General features: G+C 38.9%; 1 protein-coding gene across 2 annotated transcripts in view; it reads right to left on the bottom strand.

Moving 5' to 3' along the window:
- Positions 1–22,045, bottom strand: part of Pak5 (p21 (RAC1) activated kinase 5) — a 351,215-nt gene that overhangs the window by 71,541 nt on the left and 257,629 nt on the right. For both annotated transcript variants that reach the window (XM_055602702.1, XM_055602703.1), the window contains one exon: positions 19,956–20,170. In XM_055602702.1, the coding sequence (XP_055458677.1) occupies positions 19,956–20,159 (204 nt within the window). In that variant the 5' untranslated portion in view covers positions 20,160–20,170. The remainder of the gene's footprint in view (positions 1–19,955; positions 20,171–22,045) is intronic.

Here is a 22,045-nt window from a genome sequence, read left to right as displayed (position 1 = left end):
TTGCAAATTAAAATGCAAATTCCTTTTAATTTGTAAGTGGAAGCACTGACAAATTAAGTCCACAATGTATTCACACCTAACATGGCAGCATAGGTGTTAACAGTGTCGCCTACCCTTCTCTTTAAAGCTGCTGAGCGCAAAGCTGTGATACTGCTCTGGGCCATTAGGTGGCACCTTTGCATACGTTTGAGAAATCTAGCTGGCCAAGAGGAAAGCAAGCCCTAGATGGCACCTCAACTTCCTTAGATGCCTGTGAGCACAGAGGTTCTCAGAGACAACACAGGTATCCCTGGGATAACACCCAGAGAAAACTATGTTTTAAGTATTTTTTCCTCTCATAACTTTATTAATCTCTGCCAGTTGATCAATGTACTTTAGAAGCAGGAACCATTGCCCTTAATTGAAAAACAAGGAATTTACTCAGTTTCAGAGACAATACAGGGATTCAAGCAGTAAAAAACTTTCAACAAAACCTCTATTTTTTATTAACATGAAATTATGGCAAACAAGTACAAAAATTAAAAGTTATGTTGTCAAACATAAAAGAGGTGTTTCAATGTTTAAACCCATGTTCTTACATTGTAGAAATATATCAGCAAAAGTTGAATATACAAAAAGAGATTAACCGATATTTAGCATTAAACTGAATTTACTAACTGAAGAATATTGATGTGTAGGCTTGTAATGTGAAACTTATATCAGTAGAGGGCGACATAGTCTAAGCAATTCACAACACATAGGGCCTCTGTCAGAATAGGTCAGAGGACAGCTCCCTAATTTTATTGTACTAAAATTGTTAATCAATTTGAAAAACAGAGCTTTTACTTTATGTGGCTCCTATATTCGTCTGCTAAGAATGTCTACCAAGCGTTATTGCTGAGGTGAGCATCAATACATATGACAAGATACCTCAGTTAATGCAGTCATTAAGTACTTCTGGAGCACTTGCTAGCTCACAGCACTGCCCTTTAAGCAGAACACACCAGCTGGACGCTTAGAGAATGAACATAGCCGTGTTTCAATAGGGTTTTTTTTTTTTTTGAGGAGATTCAGAAGACAGAAAGTGTGTCCTTTCAGAATCTATTCCTGGGTGTTCCTTTAGTTTTGATGGACTAGAGCAAACAGAAGCAAAGAAGTTTAGAAGAAAAACAAACAAACAAACAAACAAACAAACTTCACAAAAGCATGATAATAATCAATCCTAGGAAACCTGAGTACCATCTAGGGTTTGGAAAAGGAAAACTGAAAAACCATCCATTCTTTTTCTTGTTTTCAGTTGGAGGAGAGCTTCACTCTTCCCAACTTCTTCAAGAGTGGCTGATTCTTTCAGACACCAAATCTTTGAAAAACCTGCAGACTTCACATCCTTCCTGGGTTCTTCTCCCTCACTGTTTGCTGTGTCAAGTTCAGTGTGAGCAGCTGGGCCAGTACTTGAATGTTCCTAAAGGCTGGCTGCTCTCTGCTTCCCCAGGGAGACACTGGGAAGCACATCCAGCTGTGCTCTGGTGAGTATGGCACCGAATCTCTGATTTCTCTAGTTGGCACTTCTTGTTTATCCTCACAGGGGATCTCTAGATAGAGCCGGATTTTGCTCCTAAGGACAGTCCAGTGTGCGCTCTTTTCCTGAGCCCTTGACAGGTCACCGGGGTTCTCAGCTATTCCTCAACTTGCCTGAGTTCTAGATCATTTATCACTGAGGGTACCTTCCCTTTGAGGTACCCATTAAACGCTGTCAAAAGATGAAACCGGTACCCTCAGAATCTGAATAACATGGCAGAAGGTGGGAAGAAAGGATGAGAACAGAATATGCTGCTTCTGTCACGGCACACTTTACTTTACCATCTCCATACTCTGTATGTGTACTTGTGACCATACCCTTAAGCCCTTCCCCTCTGGAAGGAATGCTTCTCTAAGGAAGAGCTCAGATCTGCTTCATTCACTTCCATGTCCTTAGCACATAGCACTGATCTCATGCTGTTGCGGGTTGTACTGATGCTGGCCCTCACGATCTGGTTATTCCCCGGATATACCTGCCCTACTTGTGTAAACCTGCCTAAGACATACCTGATTTTTTGATTAAATGGCAGAGTAGGGTAGGTGTGGCTAAGGTTTCCAGGCATTGGAGGACAGGAGAATCACTGGGGTCAAGAGTGCAGGGAGAAAGGAGGAAAGAGAATGCCAGAATGGGTTAGGTGGAGAAGAAATCATGTAGGTCAGGAGGAAGGACTCCGATAACAGAATGGAAAGGCCCAGATGAAGAATACAAGCAAGTATCTTGGGATTATGGATGAAATGTAATCCAGATCAGAGTGATTAAGGCAGATGGGATTAGATGGGGGCTGGGAGGTGAATGGTGAGGATACTGAGACAGCATAGTAGAAATATCTGCTTGGCCCAAGGTAATAAGGCTGTATTAAAGTCTAACAGATATCTGTGTTTTGTTTGATTGATAGCAGGTTAGATAATACTGCTGTGATAATCACAGGGCAACGTTTAACAGCTCTGATGATACCTGATAAGCTAGGGTCAGATAGAAGGAGAGGAGGTCCTCCCCTATTGGGGACTAGGGAAAGGGCATAAGAGAGAAGAGGGAGGGTGGGTGGGATTAGGAGAAGATGAGGGAGGGAGCTACAGTGGGGCTACAAAGTGAATAAATTCTAATAAATAAATAAATACATGAAAATAAAAATGCAACTTGATGAGCTGGGGTGGATGGGAAAGGGAGCTCCCTTTTCTGAGGAATAGGTGAGGGGGGAAAGGGAAGGAAGGGGAATGAGATAGGGAGGGGAGAAAAGATGGCATTACAACCAGAATGTAAAGCGAATAAAAAGTTAATTAATTAATAAAAAAAACAACCAAAAAAGTTCTTCCTCCAACCTCTCTCTAGGAAAATAAACTTGAGAGAATCTCTCTCTCTTTCTCTTTCTCTTTCTCTTTCTCTTTCTCTTTCTCTTTCTCTTTCTCTTTCTCTCTCTGTCTGTACTGGAGATTGGATTAAACCCAGGGCCTTTCAAATGCTAAGCAAGTACGATGCCATTGAACTACACCTCTGACCCTTCCCCTACTTTTATTTTAATCTTTCTGTAGCCCTAGAAAGGTGATCCTTCTGCCTCCACTTTCTGGTTATCTAGAATTACAAGTATGTGCCACCAGGCCTAGCATGCTGGACCATTTCATATCCAAAATGTGTGATATTGAAGTATTTCTGATGTCAGAGATTTTTTTTTTCAGATTTTGAAATATCTACAAAGGCTTTCCTGGCAGGGCATTCCTAATCTAAACCCACAAAATTTGAAATGCGTTAAAATGCAGAACTTGAGTATACTAGTCAGGCACAAAACAGCAAGCCACCCTGATCTGCACTGTTTATTATGGGTTCCATGGCTATTTAATTTTAAATTGTTATAGTGACAGAATATCCAATGTTTCAGTTGTCATTACATTTCCAGAGTTCCTTATGTTCTTGTGCCTAAGAGTTGCCTATTGGACAGCACAGATAGGTTCCATTGGGTAATACTGATCCAGAACACTAGCTTGAGGTTGAGTTAAATCAGAGGAAGAGGAATGTCTGCTAAGCAGATGTCTGCTATGTAGCCTGTCTATGAATTCCTTTCTTTGTCTATCTGTTTCTCTCAATCTCTCTGTCTTTATTAATTGTTCTTATGATGGAATGCACAGCTTATCATGGTAGTTTAGTGCTAGTTCTATTAAATTGTTTTTATCTAAATAAGGAGTTGGAGGTGTTAGAATCTTAGAAATGTTTCCAAAGTCTTGACTGTAGGGTGGGCAAGGATGGCTGAAGGGTTTAAAGTCTCTTATTGGACTGGGAAATAGGAAGAAAATACAGTGTCTAGTGGAGGATACAGAATATATTACTTGGAGAATTGGGAGTTTATTTATAAAATATAAACAAGGAAGGAGCTATCTAATTAAAAGAGCAGGAAAGGAGAGAATGCATTAGTGGAGAGTGGACCATGAAGTTCAAGGAAAGGAGGGAAGTGACAAACAGCTGGTCAAACCAGCAAGAGAAGGAAGCAAAGGGGGAAATAACCACAGAAGCAATTAAATAATATAGAAAATGTAAACTGAAGTAGCTGAGTCATGATACTAACTATAAATGTACTGAATTCTTACAATAAATGACAGGTTAACGGAACACAAAATGACAATCATATACTGCTTACAGAATGAGCTCACAATCCTGTTTAGAAGGAAGAATATGGCTTTAGGTAAAAAATAAGTGGACAAAAAGAAACAAGTGTGGGGAATAAATACCTTAGAGATTAAGTTAAATGCATGGAGCAGTATCTTACAAAGGCAAGAATTCTTTCAACAGAGGTGGAGTTTGTGAAGGATTTGAACAGCTGATGTATGGAATGAGGGGTCTAGCAGTTAATGGCACACATTTGAAATGTTAAAGATAACATTAAAGATAACACGGAGCAAGACTGTGAGATGAGCCAGCCCAAGGTGGCTGGAATAGTCATGTACTTTGAGCCCAGGATTCCACGCCAGGTGATGGCATATCAGTTGGTTAATGCAATTCCCAGTGCTGCACACAAAGTTCAGATTTGGAGAACAAATGCTCCAAGGAGAATCTTAAGCATCCAATGCTAGAGAGGAGAATCAAACATCCCTCTCTTGGAATTTGGTAGAAACAGAATTTTTGCTATAGAATTAAGTAAAATACAGGAAAACTGTTTCAGGAAATCTAACTTTCATCCAACCTTATAAAAAAATATTGTCTTCTGCTAGTTATCAGACTCCATCATTGGCATTCCCCAAGTCATATCTTACTGGTTGTATTTAAAATATGGAAATATTCCTCTGTGGCTACAGCTCCAACCTGTTTAACTTTTTATTCTCCTTTCTCATGAAGTTTAGCAAATAATTGTCACCAAAGTAGTTTTATCTGCTTGCTTTACACTAGCCAAGCAGTATGATTGGAATGTTAATTACCCTCTCCCACCTCCCCCAATCTTTTGGCTTGATTCACATAATAACCTGACCAGGTAGGTGGATTTAGTCTAAATTTGGTAAAAATAATACTACATTAAGAACCCCTTAACTGAGCTGCCATCTGAACTGCTGTTTATAATACCAGTTCCTCATTCCTGATTCAGGCAACAGCAACATCTCCCCTGCTGGTTTGTGCTTTTCAGTGTGGAAGAAGACATCTCAGCCCAGGATTTTGGTATGACTTATCCAGGCACACTGGAATTGTTTATACTTGTCTTCACTTCCTACCCTCTGCTCTCTCATTCTCTACATTTTTGTCTGTTGTTGTTGTTAATTGGTAAGGCCTTGTCAAGTTCTTGAGTTTGTTTTTATTTGTTAACTTGAAAATGTGAGGCATCACTGATAAATTAAAAACTAGTTTCCTGCTTTAGTCTCTTTGTTCATAAAACCAAATCTCTGCCAAAACTATGAAGATTATAGGATTTGGAGAATCATCGGCATCAAGACTGCAAGTGTTACCAGCTAATTGGACTATTTAGCATCTGAAGCTGCCAGGCAAGGCTAGAAATAGGCCTAATAATGAAAGGTAGAAACTGATTTAAAAAAATTCTAGCTTTACACTCAAGAATAAAATAACATCTTCCTTCATCACTCTTTTCCCTCCTTTCCTATTTCCCTCCCTCACATGCTCTTTTTCTTCCCCCTCTCCCTTCCTTCTTTTTCTTCTTCTTTGTTGTTTTTTCCACCCCCCCCCACCCCCATGAATCACTAAAGCCTAACATAGCCTGTCCACATAACAAAGAAGAGGAAGAGACCTCAGAACTATGATTTCCATAGTTGTCTCAAAGTCAGAGCAATCCTACTTTGATCATAGTTGTGAATCACCATGCCCTGATTTTCTTCCTCTGGGAAGAGAGACACAATTTAATTAAACAATGTGTCAAAGTTTTTGTAATCAGACAGTGTGAGAAACATAGAGAAATTTTGAGGGACATGATAGAGAAACCGTAAATTCCCAGGAATGGACTTTGAGGATGTTCTTGAAGAGGGCTTGGAAGCACATTGCTGGAAGGAGGACCTCTGCTGTGATGTTTAGTGAAACTGTTTGCTGAAGTTTTGTGGAGAGGTAGAGCTTATGAGATAAAGTCAACAATATTGTTAAGCAAATTTCAAAGAAAATGTTTAAGGACCTACTGACCTTCTTTCTTCTAGGAGAGACTGAAGATAGTTTTTCTTTAAATAAAAATTTAAAAAGGAATCAGAATCTAACAGCTTCAAACATTCTGATGCTCTCCAATGGCAGCCAAGATGCTAAAACTGAGAGATTCACTCTCAGGACAGCACACCCCAGAGGAAAGAGTGAATGTCTCTGTTGACCCAGAGCAAGATGAGTAGACAAGAGTCCCTTTCAAAAGTGTGTCCCACAGACATGGCAAACCAGAGACTCATCAGACAATTCATCATTAAGTATAAGCACAAGTATAAGCACATCATTAAGTATAAGCTTTGGAATATCTGTGCATATAACTTTTGCTTATTGAAGTGAGCCACAGTGGTGTTCAAAAAGTCTCCAGAGCTCTAATGAGACAATTTCAACAGAAACACCTCTAGCTTGACACGAAAGGGACACAGAGTATGAAGCAGAGAAGCTCCCAGGCTTTCCAAACGTGATGGCTAGTGTAAAGCATGCAGTTAAAACTACTTTGGTGACAATTATTCGCTAAGTTTCATGAGAAAGGAGAATGGAAAATTAAACAGGTTGGAGTTGGAGACAGAGAGGAATATATCCATATTTTAATCAAGGAAATTTAATATTTTCCTGGCAGTACAACAGGATGGACATTGACAAATGGATCCTTTTTACTTTCTGTTGGTTCCCTGAACCCCTTCATTGATTCTACTCTCCCATTTTGAGTCAGAGTTTTTAATGTCTATTCTGCTTGCTTTACCATTATATTTTGGGGATGCTGGGGGTGGGTAGATAATTCTAGTTTCCTATGTCCACCAATGAAGAACTGTATCCAGTAGCTGTGTTGAATTGACCACATTTTTATATTCCATTAACACCAAATTCCAGTTTAATGGGGAATTTGGATTTTGAAATGATGGACTGAGACTTTGGGATTATTGGCTTTAAATGATTGCATTGCTCTTTGGTTGATCCTTCTGTGGTGATTCCTACTTTTGGGTGGCTCACTAGTTTTTTTTTTTTTTTTTTTTCTTTTGTGGGCAAGACCTGGGGCTTTTTTCAAACAAATTTGCTTCAAACAAATTTACTATGACAAAGATGACAGGCTGTCACTTCCACAGTGTACGTTTTGTCACTTTTCTGGTTATCTAGCATTATATTTTAGTTGAGGCAGACTCTCAACCTTATGATTTTGTTAAACACACACACACACACACACGCACACACACACACACACACACACACTTTAAGCCAACTAGTAAGTGAAAAGAAAATTAGAAAATAATTCTACCAACAACCTCAATAGGGATGGAAGTAGTTTCTGCCCAGTAAGCCTCCAGAAGGGAATAGAACCTGGTTGTCCCACTGAGTACAACACTGAGATACTGAGTAGAGACGTTCTGTAAGCCACGCTTAGACTCTGAACCTACAGAAGCAATGATAATGCAGATAGTCTTTGAAATGGTTAATTTTAATGGTCAGTTTGACTAGGTGAAGAAACACCCAAGAAAGGAGGACAGTTGTCAAGGACATAAACACAAAACAGAGAGTTTGGAAAGCTCATTTTATATAGATACGGTTGTGTAGACCAAGAATTGACATGCTGAGAAAACAGTGGTAAGAAGATTGTCTTACCTATTTGTAGGTAAGTTTCTATGTATTTAACTAAAATGAGACTTCTAGAAAACCTTTTTAATCCTCAGCAAAGCAAAAGTACTTCTAAAATTCAGCAATATCTTCAGTAATATCTTCCCAGAAAAAATCCACCCTTTTAATAAATGAGTGTTAATAAAAAGGAGATACAGAGTTCCTGCCTGAAAGAGTTGAGCTCAAAGTGCTCAGAACCAAAACTATGGTGCATCAGCCATGAGGTTTCATTCTTTATATGTGATGTCTAAGCTAACAATGAACACTTAGACCAGCCCTACCCAAACACAGTTTTTTTTTTTTCTTCTTGTTTTCATTAAACCACCCAATCAGTTGAACAGTGATGTGCTGCTTGGAAATGTTTGACATAACAGTTTTATCAATAGTATAGTCAACAATGTAGGGACTTTCTTAAGAATCCACAACAAAAATATGACCTGGAGAGGACAGGAGTTCCACAAGGACCAAATATATCTGGGCACAGGGGTCTTTTATGAGACTGTTTCTCCAAACAAGGACCATGTATGCAACCTAGAGCCCCTGCTCAGATGTAACCCTTGGTAGCTCAGTATTCAAGTGGGTACCCTAATAAGGAGAACAGGGACTGTTTCTGACATAAACTTGATGGCGGCTCTTTGACTCTCCCCCCCCCCCACCAGGGAAGAGCAGCCTTGCTAGGCCACAGAGGAGGTCTTTGCAGCGAGTCCTGAAGACACCTGATAAACCAGTATCAGATGGAAGGGGAGGAGGTTCTCCCGTATCAGTGGACTTGGAAAGGGGTAGGGAGGAGATGAGGGTGGGAGGGTGGGATTAGGAAGGAAAGAGGGAGTGGGATACAGCAGAGATACAAAGTTAACAAAATGTAACTAATATTAAAAAAATAAAAATTAAAAAAAAGAATCCACAACAAAATGATAAAAATGAGGATTTGACAGTTCTCCCCAAGCAGCCTGTAGTTGCAATCTTAGCATCCAAATTTTCATAAGATGCTTAAATGGGAGATAAAATTAAATCTTTCAAGTTCCAAGTGTGAGCAAGCCAAGGGATAGGTTTTTCCTTCGGGTTTAGAAGGATTCTTTCAAGTAGGTCACCACTGCCAGGAGGGCAGAGCTGAGGCCAATAGGTTTATCCTGTGGCCATTCCAGCTTTTATGGAATTTCCAGTTATCGTAGCATAAATATGTGACCTTATCATTGGCAAGTTCTGCTATTAGGGTTCTAGATTAGGAGAGAGCTTGTGATTGGGGGATTTGATGTGCAACTCCAAGAATGGCTAGTTCAGGGAGCAGGGAGGGCACTTGGAGAGCCAGAAACATGCATTTGGAAGATATCTTTATTTGCTTCCTGGCAAATGCTTTCAGTGGCATTTTCTGTTTAAATATTGTGCCTGACTCACTGGAGGAGACTGTGTATTGCATGAATGAGCGGTACCATGAGAGGCCAAGCACATACTGCATGTAGAAAGCTAAGCTTTACTGCATTCAGGGTAGGAAATGATAGTTGAAATTTAAAATAATGTTCTTTTCACATTCTTGGGTGGGTTGAAGTTCACTGGTTAAACCCAGACCATGTAAGTGGTAGACTTAAAGCCATCCGTTATCTGTAACACCTTTACAATCACTTTTCAATTATCCTGCAAAAAAATTATAATATCTTGTCTGGAAACACTGTGTACTACTTTTCTTTTTTTTAAAATGCATTCTTACCATCAGGGATTAGGGAGTATGATGATATTGAGACTTGAATCTGTTTTGTTCTTTTGTTTATTTGTTTTTGTTTTGTTTTGTTTTTTAGTTGCCAGCTATATATTGAGACAGGATCTTACTTTATATTCCAGGCTAACCTTGAAGCCATGGCAACCCTCCTGCATAAGCTTTTTTTTTTTTCTGTATAAGCTTTTTAAGTGTTGGGATGACAACTGTGCCTAGCTCATAGTGTTTATTTCTCTAACCCTTGATGTCTTCACCTAAAAGACAGAATCAACAACACCCTCTTAAAAGGATGCTTTGATGATTAAGTGAGACATGGGCCTGTTGTCTCACAAACCTACATAGCCAATCCCAGCCCTAGTGTCAAGCCATGCAGGTGAGGCTGGAGCAGTTCTGCTTCAGGTTGAAAGGATATAGGTAGTATGAGCCCATGTTCACCAGCTGTGCTTACTCTCCTGGAGTCACTGGGTTTTCCAGGGAATGCTTCTCTTATGATAATGCACAATGAGAATCTTAGCCCATTACATGCTTATGTTCACACCATGCCACAGATCGTAAAAGCCCCATGGTCAGGCCTAAATTCAAGACTCACCATGAGGCTGTGGCAAAAGAAATGAAGACTCCAGTTTAGCAATTCAGTCAACCATGAATGGTATCTATGGAGCAACTATGGGGTTTACATTCACAGCCTCCAATACAAAAGGTCATGCTTAATCACTAACATTTCTGATTCATGCCTACCCAACCCCATGTTTTGTTGACTTTACCAGGGCTATCAATCTTTATTGTGTTGTATGAAATAAACTAGAAGATTTCACAGTAATAAAATATAATCACTCACTTGCTTGATGTAACAAATATAAGTTCTATGGTTGGGGTTATAATTTTCTTTTTGGTCATCTTCCTATCAAAAGCAAAGTAATCATTAACCCTTTATAGAAGAAAAATTCACAGAAAGAAAGACTGCTGAATAACCAAAGTCAGGTGGGTCAGATAACAGAGTGTAATTAATTCAGCTTAGAAATTGGGAAGATTTGGACCCAGTCAAAGTTTCTTCCTCCTCACTACTGGCCCAGTATTTAACTAGTCATTGTATGAGTGCCACAAATAATAAATATTGAGCATTTTGTCCTCTATAAACATCATCTAGCATTTGGCAATGGTACTCTCCATTTTGGTCAGGCCGATTTCCTAACACAGTTCAACAAAACCTCAGATCACCATAAATCAGAAGTCTGTTTTTCTTCCACATCAGCCTCTGACCTGGAAGCAGAGCTGCATAAGATATTCTCTTGAAGTGTTTCAAGAATCCTGTGCATGTTTTCTGTTGGAATGTAGTCAGTTCTTTTATTTCTTTTCTAGAGTTGCAATTAGAGACTTTCACTGCAAAGTGCAGAGAAAGGCATTTGGATTGTATCAGGAGGTGCTCAGAAGTAAACCTAACTACTTTTGTCATAAAAAATTTCCAAGTATAACCCATGACTGCAATGAATGTCACATTTATGTATGTTCCTTTGGTTTCAAGGATGTCAAGAGCTGCTAAACTTTCATGATAATATAAATGGTAACTATTCTTCATGGAGTCTCCTTCACTACTACAGTTTGAATTTGGAGCTGCCTTCCAAATGACAGAGTTGTGGAATAAGAAAGTCTATTTAATGTTACCAAGGCCCCACTGAGCTACAGGTATAGAATAATATGTTTATGATCACTGTCATACTGACGTCATGGTGAGCCTTCCAAGAGGCCTGAAGGACGTTCCTGGTTAACTTGTTATGGTTCTCAACATGGATGCAGGTCAGTCACTTCCAGTGATACCTTCCCTGAGTAGAGTCACTCTGAGAAGGGGAGATTTTATTTACTAGTAACAACAAGGTCATTTGAGTTTGGTTGTTCGAACATAGAAAGAAAATTTTAAGGCAGCTTAAGTTAGATACAACAAAGTACTGATGCAAAGGAAGACAGTACTTCTGAGTTCTTTTGAGTACTTATATGGGGCTAAGGTTAGGATTTACTTTCTTTCCAACTTTTAGAGATCCCTGAGGCAGAGAAAAACAGAGAAGGGAGAAAGAAGGTATAAAGAGGGGTAAGGGGAGGAGAGATAAGAGGGAGGGAGAGGAACACTGATTTTTGGGAGAGGGGATATGTTATCATGGTGTACGCTTTGAAGCCTTGCTTCATTATGAAGTGGAAAACTTGGCAGTCCCAGATGTGCAGAGATCTCACACACACACACACACACACATTCCTTGGCTTTGCTTATGGTCTTCTCTTACTTGGAAAGGACTCTCTCTTACATAGCTTCCTATATTTTGGTAGGTAAGAAATGTGTTTCCCAGTCCCCATGCTGGTGAGTTGGTTGAAAAGACATTTTCCGATTTCAATGTGGAAAGTTTGCATGGGGAAGTTTGACAGAGCCTGTCTGTTGTCTTCATTGGCTTTTTGAAATGTAGCAATACGAAAGATTTTGACAGAGGAGGGACCCATCTGTCCTCCTGTTGGGAGCATTGGTTTTCATCAACAGACACACACTGATGCTGCTCTTTTGAAGTGGAAATTTTACAAATAGTTTCAAAACATAGTTAAACTTCCAGACAGGTTCCGTTTTATAATTACATTATGCTTTCATTGAAATTACCTTTATTCTAGAATTGCTGTATTTTCTTCTTAGCAAATTTTGGCAATCATATAGCTGGACAAACTGCCTGAATCCCAACTTTTCACATTTTTCAATAATGACTCCTACTCCTGGGCAGGTAAACTTTAAATTTGATCTGACCTTTAAATTAATTAATACATTTCCTAAAAGAACAATTTCTAGAAGCAAGACCTGGAGGTGTCACCTACAGAGGATTATCAAGCATCAAATGCTTTGCTGTCCAATTGGTTTGCTCTGCTAACCAATTTCTGCTTCCCTGGATCTGACAGTATCTCCTTCCTCTCTCCAATACTCTCTGAGCCACCCCTGTACATGATCTATTTTCTCTTTAAACTCACCAAACTTTCTTTTGTCACAGGGTCTCTGTACCACTTCTTCCTTTTGACTGTAAATATTTCCCATTTTTAAGTCTGCCCAAGGCTCACTATTAGATAAGCTATGGTGTTACTCCACCAAGGCAGACACTTAGAAATGGAATGAGGAAGTCCAACTGGGTAAATATTAAGGTATCAAGTTTCAAGAACTAAAATAGATGTTTCTATGTTCAACATTGTTTCACAGTAGAGATAGATATAAACAAGAAGGAACTAAAACTATATTGAAGCAGAGAATAGGAAAGCTGTAGTGAATTGAACCTATAGATTTTGAGAAGGCATATGGAAGACATTAGGATAAAATTAAAGAGGATAGAGGCCGCTTAGCTAAGCTGAAATGTAAGACCGTAGTGAAGGGGCTCTCACTGTGCAAGAGTGAAGCATGAACAGTGGCAAAGAGACTTAGAAAGAAATGAAGGTGGGTACATTCTTTGAGGAGCTTCTAACATAAACTATAACAAGGAAGGAAACAAAACAGTACTTTCCCAGCATGGAGAAGCCAGCACCTGGAGATTCTCTTCTCTTGATTTTTACCTGTTTTGTCTAATAAGGTTGTTTTTAATGTGTCTAGAGGTAGAAGATAAAGAAGAGATAGAACCCCAACTTTGGACTGCTCGTTGCAGAGATGAAGAAGACCCAAGAAAGCAAACTTAGCTCTGGTTTTATCTGCAACTTTTCCTCCTCTACAGGTTAAATAGAAAGCTTTGAAGGATAGTCAACAACTTATCACTACACACATGAATTAGTACGTCTTTAAACTCTCTGCAGAAAAACTTCTTGAAATAGATGACAACTAATATACCAACCCACAAGTGGTCAATTTGTAGATAATAGACTGTGATGCCTGTGCCCTAAATAGGACATCTATGTCATCCTATATCTTCTTGAAAGGCTCAGTAAATGGCTATAGTGAACAATGTTTTCTCCACACAACAGGGCAGTTGAACACATGAACTCAAAATCATTATGTCAGCATGCACAAGACCTTAGCAAGCTCAGTCAAGATGGAAACCCATCACAAAGGGAAATCCCACACCTAGCTGAAGAGATATCGGCAATTGATAGCTGTTAAAAGAGGGAGACTCAATTTTCTTTAAGGATATGACCCTTGACAGGTCAACAAAACTGTAGAACAGGCCCTAAAAACAAGACTATTTGGACAGCACTAATTAGATTCCATGTATAAAAAAAAAGACCAAGTAGGGTGGGTATGGAGGTGGAATGAATCATGGAAGAGTTGGGGGGGAGAGCAAATGTGATCAAAACACATTGTATAAAATTATCAAAGAATTAGCATGCACATGAATACACACACCATTTTTGAAGTCAGGGGTTAGATAGATATATATTAAAGAAATCTGTGAAAGTTAGGGACTAGGTGGATGGGTCAGAAGTTAGCAGCACTTGCTTCTTTCAGAGGACATAAATTTTGTCCCTAGTATTCATGTTGTGTGTTTTACAACTGCTTGCAACTCCATCTCTAAAGAAAATGATACCCTTTGAGTCTCCAAGGGCACCTACATGAATATGTCAGCTTATAAACATACTCTTTCATACAATATACATAAATAAATAATAAAGCAATTCTTAAAAAGAGAACACTTTGAAGGCTAAATTAGATAAGGGGTGGTTTGAAATATATAAGCATTTATATGAGTCCAAATTGTTAAGCTAGAGAATTTGTATTCAATTACAATAGGATAGGATATTATATTCAGTAATCTTTTGGGACTTGATGCAGACTTTAATATTAACAGTCAACTAGAGAAGACAAAAGTCTCTTTTCATAAAGATATAGAACAATTTAAAAGAGAAGAAATTAAACACTGGCTCAAACAGATAATCACATTTGATGTGAACCCCAAAATGATTGCTCTTAAACGTTTTGGTTTTAGAAAGCCCCCAAATTTGTTTAGGATCCAAAATACTTCTGTTTATGTGAGAATTAAAAACTACTTACTGTATAATATATTAAAAATAAGATTTTAAAGCATAAGAGTATAGAGTTCATGATTCTTTAGTCATAAACCATGACAGTATGACGCATGTTGCTTTCTGGAAAAGCTACTTTACCCTGAGTAAATAACTAATGAAAATGACACATGACTCAATTGCTATGAGAGCACTTTGATCTTGTAGACTAAAAGGATCTTAGACACCTAATTCCAGACAGCATTATGAGAACCAAGTACACATATGTTAATGATAATTTTAATTGTGTTATACCACAAACTTTATAGTATCCTTCTCTAGAAACATGGATAAGTTATAAAAAGTTCCAATTTAAACTAAACTCAAGTCATCTGTATGAATCAGAACTTTTTTTTAAATAAAAGAATCTTTTATTATATCTGAGATGAATCCTAGAAAAAGAATTGATATAAAATAAAATCTTATGTTTGGTATTAATTTCTGTTTATTTTATTTTATTTTATTAATTACAGTTTATTCACTTTGTATCCCCCCACAAACCCCTCCCTTCTCCCCTCCCAGTCCCACTCTCCCTCCCTCTTCATGCATGCCCCTCCTCAAGTCCACTGATAGGGGAGGTCCTCTTTTCCTTCGTTCTGATCTTAGTCTATCAGATCACATCAGGAGTGGCTGCATTGTCATCTTCTGTGGCCTGGTAAGGCTGCTCCCCCCTCAGGGGGAGGTGATCTAAGAGCAGGCCAATCAGATTATGTCAGAGGCAGTCCCTCTTCCCATTACTATGTAACCCACTTGGACACTAAACTGCCATGGGCTACATCTGTGCATGCTTATAGCCAACTGTTGGGCAGAGTGCATGGAATCTTATGTAAGAAGTGGGAAATAGTAAGAGTTGGAGAGGACAAGAACCCCACAAGGAGAGCAACAGAACCAGAAAATTTGAACACAGGGGTCTTCCCAGAGACTCATACTCCAACCAAGTACCAGGCATGGAGATAACCTGAATCAGAACTTTTATCTCAATCTTAAGTTAAAAAGTTCAAGGAGAGTTATGTGACATCACAGTAAATTTTAAATATATGAAAATATTTAGAATAATTGCTATAATTTTAATTCAACATTAAAAAGAAACTCAAGTGACAACACATGCTGGAGAGGTTGTGGTGAAAGGGGAACCCTTCTCCATTGCTGGTGGGAATGTAAACTGGTACAACCACTTTGGAAGTCAATCTGGTGCTTTCTCAGACAATTAGGAGTAGTGCTACCTCAAGACCCAGCTATACCACTCCTAGGTATATACCCAAAATTTATTCAAGTACACAACAAGGACATTTGTTCAACCATGTTTGTAGCAGCGTTATTTGTAATAGCCAGAACTTGGAAACAACCCAGATGTCCATCAACAGAGGAATGGATACAGAAATTGTGGTATTTTTACACTGAAAGACCCCCCGCCTCACCCTAAGTTAAACATAGCTAACTCTATTTTGTAGTACACCACTGTTTTGAGAAACTCTGTAGGCTAGGTGGGGAACTGGAAAATTACTGAGAAACCCAGCTGTGTCATATCTGCGGTCAGGCTGCCCCAGTCGAGCAAAAAGACAGCTTGTGTTAATCATCCTCATGGGATATCTGTGAGACTGTTCCAGTTGAGATAGGAATCCTAAGGAAAACAACATGTGGCGGGCCAAGTTAAGGGGTCATCATGACCGTTTCGACCACCCAGTTCCTGGAATCCTGGTGTCCCTGCCAAACTCTGACTCAAATTGTGGTCTCATTTAAATGTACCAATCAGCTCCCTGTAACCATGCTTCTCGCTTCTGTACCCGCGCTTCTGCTCTAAAACCCTATAAAAAGCCCAGCTTTCCCCCCAAAGGGCGCGCAAGTCCTCCGAGAGACTTTGTCGCCCCGGGTACCCGGGTACCCGTGTATTGAATAAAGCCTCTTGCTGTTTGCAGCCGAACAACTGGTTTCACTGATCCTTGGGAGTGGGGGTCTCCCTGATGGAAGATTCCCCTCGGGGGTCTTTCAACACAATGGAATACTACTCAGCAATCAAAAGGGAGGAAATCATGAAATTTGTAAGCAAATGGTGGGATCTAGAAAAGATCATTCTGAGTGAAGTATCCCAGAAGGAGAAAGACAAACTTGGTATATACTCGCTTATATAGACCTACAAGATATGATAAACATAATGAAATCTACACACCTAAAGAAGATAATCAAGAAAGTGGACATGGGTGAAGATGATCAATCCTCATTTAGAAAGACAAATGGGATGTGCATTGAATGTATGACAGGAATCTACTGTAAAAGGCATCTGAAAGACTCTACCTAGCAGTGTTTCAAAGCAGACACTAAAACTTGTAACCAAACCTTGGCAGAGTGCAGGGAATCATATGAAAGAAGGGGAGTTAGTATGATATGGAAAGGATAGGAGCTCTACAAGTACCAAATATATCTGGGCATAGGGTCTTTTCTGAGACTGACACTCAACCAAGGACCATCTATGGATATAACATAGAACTTCTGCTTGGATGTGGCCCGTGGTAGCTCAGTAACCAAGTAGTTTTCCAAAGTAAGGGGAACAAGGACTATTTCTAACAGGATCTCAAGGGCAGGCTCTTTGACTCCCCCCCCCCCAGGGGAGGAGCAGTCCTGTTAGGCCACAGAGGAGGACTTTGCAGCCAGCCTTGAAGATACCTGATAGAACAGTGTCAAATGAAAGGGGAGGAGGTCCTCCCCTATCAGTGGACTTGGAAAGGGGCAGGGAGGAGACCAGGGAGGGAGATGGGGAGGGGGAGGGAATGAGGGAGCGGGATACAGCTGGGACACAGAGTTAACAAAATGTAACTAAAAAGAAAAATAAAAATAAAAAAAAATAAATAAAAAAAAGAAGCTCAAAAGAAAAAATTAGGATGTGCTGACTGCTCAACTGAGTTTGAAGTTGTGATGAACTTTATCTTTCTGCATGTTGCATCATTTAGAATGGTTTCTAGACTATAAAAAAGAAAAAGAATTAACACGATGCTGATGTCCTTACTTTAGCTCAGTGAAAGCAATGCTTTCCTATTTAATTTTGAGGCAGGGTATTGCAATGTAGCCCAGGATGGCAGGGAACTCACACTCTTCTTACTTCTTCAGGTTCTGGGATTATAGGCACAAGCCCCTGTGTTCATCAAGAATGTTGGTACTTACAGGATATTTCTGTAGTCGTTAGGGCATCTAGAGTTTGTTATAAATGCAAACCATTGGGGGATTACAGAAATACAAACACTGAATCAGAATCTTCCAGTTGATGCTAAGAGGAAAGAGCATTACACTAGGACTTTTAGAAACAAGTTTGAGGATCAGTAAGAACAAAGAGATGCAACCATTCAACCCTCCCTTTGCATATAACACAACTACTTTAGGAATAACTTGGTAATATTGCTTATGATGTTCTTATGAACAAAATAGTTAAGTAGAGAAAACAGTTTGGGTAGGAGAAAAAGAGATGTTAGAGATTGAACCCAGGATGTCACACATGCTAAGCACAGACCATATGACTGATCTGCATTTTCTTCTCTTGCCAAATGTTTAAAAACATTCTTTCCCTTTGATTATTCATATGGTCTCAGTCAGTCTGCATGTTTGGAGCTTGGGGACCAAGAAAGTCAACTTTTGACATAATTCTAAGATTCTGATAAAAATTCTGATATCTTGAACATTCCTTTTACCAGTGTAAAGTCATGCTGATTACATCTTCTATGTAAATAAGTCTTTATAATGATGTTTACTAAAGTTTTCAAAGCCTGTTTTCAGACCAACAGCCTTAGCACTAGAGGACATCACTTAGAGTTCTGCTGAATTTGAAACAGAGATAGTGCTCCCTCTCTGTGTTGTGATGGTTTGGATAAAAATAGCCCCACAGTCTCATAGCAAGTGGCACTTTAAGAGCTGCAGCCTTGTTGGAGTAGGTGTGTTCTTATTGGAGGAAGTGTGTCACTGGGAGGTGGGCTTTGAGGATTCAGAATTTCAAGCCAGGTCCAGTGGCTCACTGTCTCATCCTGCTTCCTGTGGATACAGATGTAGAACTCTCATTGCCTCTCCAGCACCATGTATGCCTGCATCCTGCCATGCTTCTAGTCCATGATGATAATGGACTAAAGCTTAGAATTGTAAGCCATCCCCAATTAAATGCTTTCCTTTATAAAAATTGCTGTGGCCATGGTGTTTTTTCAGAGCAATAGAAACCCTAAACTAAAACATGTATTTACTCAAGCCTGTGAGGAGATTCTGATCTGTAATATATCTTCAGAAGCACTGGCATAAATAAATGAGTGTGCACATGACAGCTGTGTCCTTTTAAGTTGTAGGCAATATAGGTGGTCTGGAGAATCTGAACAACAGTATTCATGACCCATCAGAGTGTACTGAGTGCTGTGATAGATTTCCACTCAGATAAGCCTTACTGGATACTCCTATCCAGTGCTAAAGATCACCACTCAACCACAAATACAAGAACATACACTTCTTTCATGGGATCACAGTTCTAATTCAGTCAGCTCAAGAGATGAGTGAATCTTTTATCACTTATCAACTACATTCCTTATTTATAACCTTTAGAATCACTTTATATATAATTTGACACATTTTATACACTATTCATGTTAGCACAGTAAATATCCTCATGGCAGAGATGTGTACTAGTATAACAAATGACAGAGGAACATAAATTTAATGCTGTTTTGAGATTGGAACCCTCTTGAATGATCTGCTGTATAATATTCTGACAATCATCTATAATGTCTAACTCCCTTGGAGAGCTTGTGGGCAACTGCTTGATGAATTATTGAATTCTTATCCTGATTTAAGAAAAAAGCTGCAATCCCTGAATTTTCTTTGTACTATATGAAACTTAATGAGTTTTTATTCTGTTTCTGTGCACTTATTGTCATGAACAGCCCTTATCAAACATTTATTTACTTACTTTTTGTTTAGGTGCATTATATCCTATATTTGCTAATATTTGAAATAGTTCTCTTTTAGACTATGAAAATAAATCTGAGCATACACATATTTACTATATAAATCAAATATATGTATACATACATGTGAGTGTTCCACATACTTACAAATATGATTTGTTGCTATTAAAATGTGTTATTACTTTTTATATATAAAATCAAGTACAAATATTTTAAGAGCAAATATAAGACAATAGAAATATGTCTAATAAAATATTTGATTAGAAGTTAATTGCTTATATTATTAGAGGAGATGGAGATTATCAACTGAAATAAAATTTGTTTTGTGGCTTAATTTTACACCTGAATATTATAATAATTGATATCTGAAGATAAAATTTCTTATTTATGTGATTCAAAATGAAGACTAACTGTGATTAATACAAGGACATTTTAAAAGTTCTACAGTTTATAAAGATGCTACACTATTTTAAATCAGATCATGCTCTAAAATCAACCCGAAGACAGAATTCTTGCATACCTTCATGGGAGCCAGCTGTATGGGTGTGATGCATGATGGGTCCACCATGGGCTTGGGCCTGTTGGCTGTGTCTGCTAACAGGCTGTGCCATTGCTGGGGAAGGCCAGTAAATTTCTGCTCTCGTGGATCAAACCCAGTATGAACCCTGTGTTCAAAGTTGGATGGGCCAGATATTTCAATCTTTTTCTTTTTCTTCCCAAACATGATGTAAAAACCTGTGAAATATAAAGAGAAAATAGGTAGCTTATTATAGTTTGTCACCAGAAGATACATTTATTTTAAATCATTTAGTTATATCATCTTAGTTATCTCTTTTTAAAAATTGTATTTATATTTTTATAAATTACAGTTTATTCACTTTGTATCCCAGCTATACCCCTTTCCCTTATGCCCTCCCAATCCCATCCCCCCTCCCTCATCTCTTCCCATGCCCCTTCTCAAGTCCACTGACAGGGGAGGTCCTCCTCCCCTTCCCTCTTACCCTAGCCTATCAGGTCTCATTAGAATTGTCTACATTGTTTTCCTCTGTGGCCTGGTAATGCTGCTCCCCCATCAGGGGGAGGTAATCAAAGAGCCAGGCACTAAGTTTATGTCAGAGACAGTCCCTGTTCCCATTCCTGTGGAGCCCACTTTGAGACTGAGCTGCAATGGGCCACATCTGTGCAGGGGTTCTATGGGTTCTAGGTTATCTCCATGCATGGTCCTTGATTGGAGTATCAGTCTCAGAAAAAGACCTCTGTGCCCAGAATTTTTGAATTTATTGTTCTCCTTGTGGAGCTCATGTCCCTTTCAGGTCTTCCTATTTCCTCCTTCTTTCATAAGATTCCCTGCATTCTGCCCAAAGTTTGACTACGAGTCTCAGCATCTCCTTTGATACCTTGCTGGGTAGAGTCTTTCAAAGGCCCTCTGTGGTAGACTTCTGTCCTGTAGTCTGTTTTCTCCCTCTTCCGATGTCCATCCCCTTTGTCTTTCTGCATGAGGATTGATCATCTTACCCAGGGTCCTCCTCTTTGCTTAGCTTCTTTAGGTGTACAGATTTTAATATGTTTATCTTATATTATATGTCTACTATCAACTTAAAAGTGAGTGTATATCATGTATGTCTTTCTGCTTCTGAGATACCTCACTCAGGATGATCTTTTCTAGTACTCACCATTTTCCTGCATATTTCATGATTTCCTTGTTTTTAATTGTTGAGTAGTATCACCTTAGTTATCTCTTACAATATAAATTTAAAAAAAAGTTAGATTCTCAGGCTGAATAGATTAAATAATTTCATTCTAAATCTTTGTTTTTGCCTTAAATGATCCCTGTGGAATACAGTTGTCCCATTGATGCTGAATTTGACCCATATAACCTTCTCTGACCAATAGTCTGAACAGGAAGCCAGTCTGAGGTGGGGGTGTTTGGAGTCTCTGTGTGCCCTCACCCCAATGCACTTGGCATGAATATTTCTTAGGTAGGTTATACTTTCTCATCCTCAATTCTAGAAGAAAGGATATATGAAGCAGACATAAGCCCATACTGGAGTCAAGATCAGACAATTCGAACTGAGCCATTGTTAAACAGCAGCTGATGGTTGTATGGGTGTAACACGTAAAGCATTAGAGTTCAGATGTGTTTATCATATAACATTACTGAAGCAAAAGCTGACCAATTCCCAAGAAAAAGCACCTCAAAATTTGGTGTGCACTCTAAAGCCAAGATGCATCTGTGACAAAGTGACATATACATCAACATGAAAATGAGGTGATAATTACTCAGCACATAAAGCGATCGTTATAGGTAAACAATAAATACTCATCAAATACTTAGAAAATCACCAGGCCAAAGTAAGTCCTGTAAGTGTTAGCTGCAGTAAATGGAGATGCTTGGCTTTATGAGTCTGAAAACCTGTGATGTAACCTGGCTTTGAATACTGGATAGTCACGCATTACATGTGAGTGTCAATATTTTAGATGTGTGCTTTTTTGACCAGGGGCACTCACATGTGAATGAGATAAACAAGGGCACTTTGGGAATCTTTCCACATACTGCTGTGAGGCTTATAAAAGGTGGTAAGATTATTTTGGGGCTTAAACAGTTTGTTT

Source organism: Psammomys obesus, unplaced genomic scaffold (assembly GCF_907164565.1).
Source record: "Psammomys obesus unplaced genomic scaffold, mPsaObe1.curated_primary_1811, whole genome shotgun sequence".
Taxonomy (NCBI): Eukaryota; Metazoa; Chordata; class Mammalia; order Rodentia; family Muridae; genus Psammomys; species Psammomys obesus.
The sequence above is the reverse complement of the archived record's forward strand: the minus strand, read 5'-3'. Positions and strand labels throughout refer to the sequence as shown.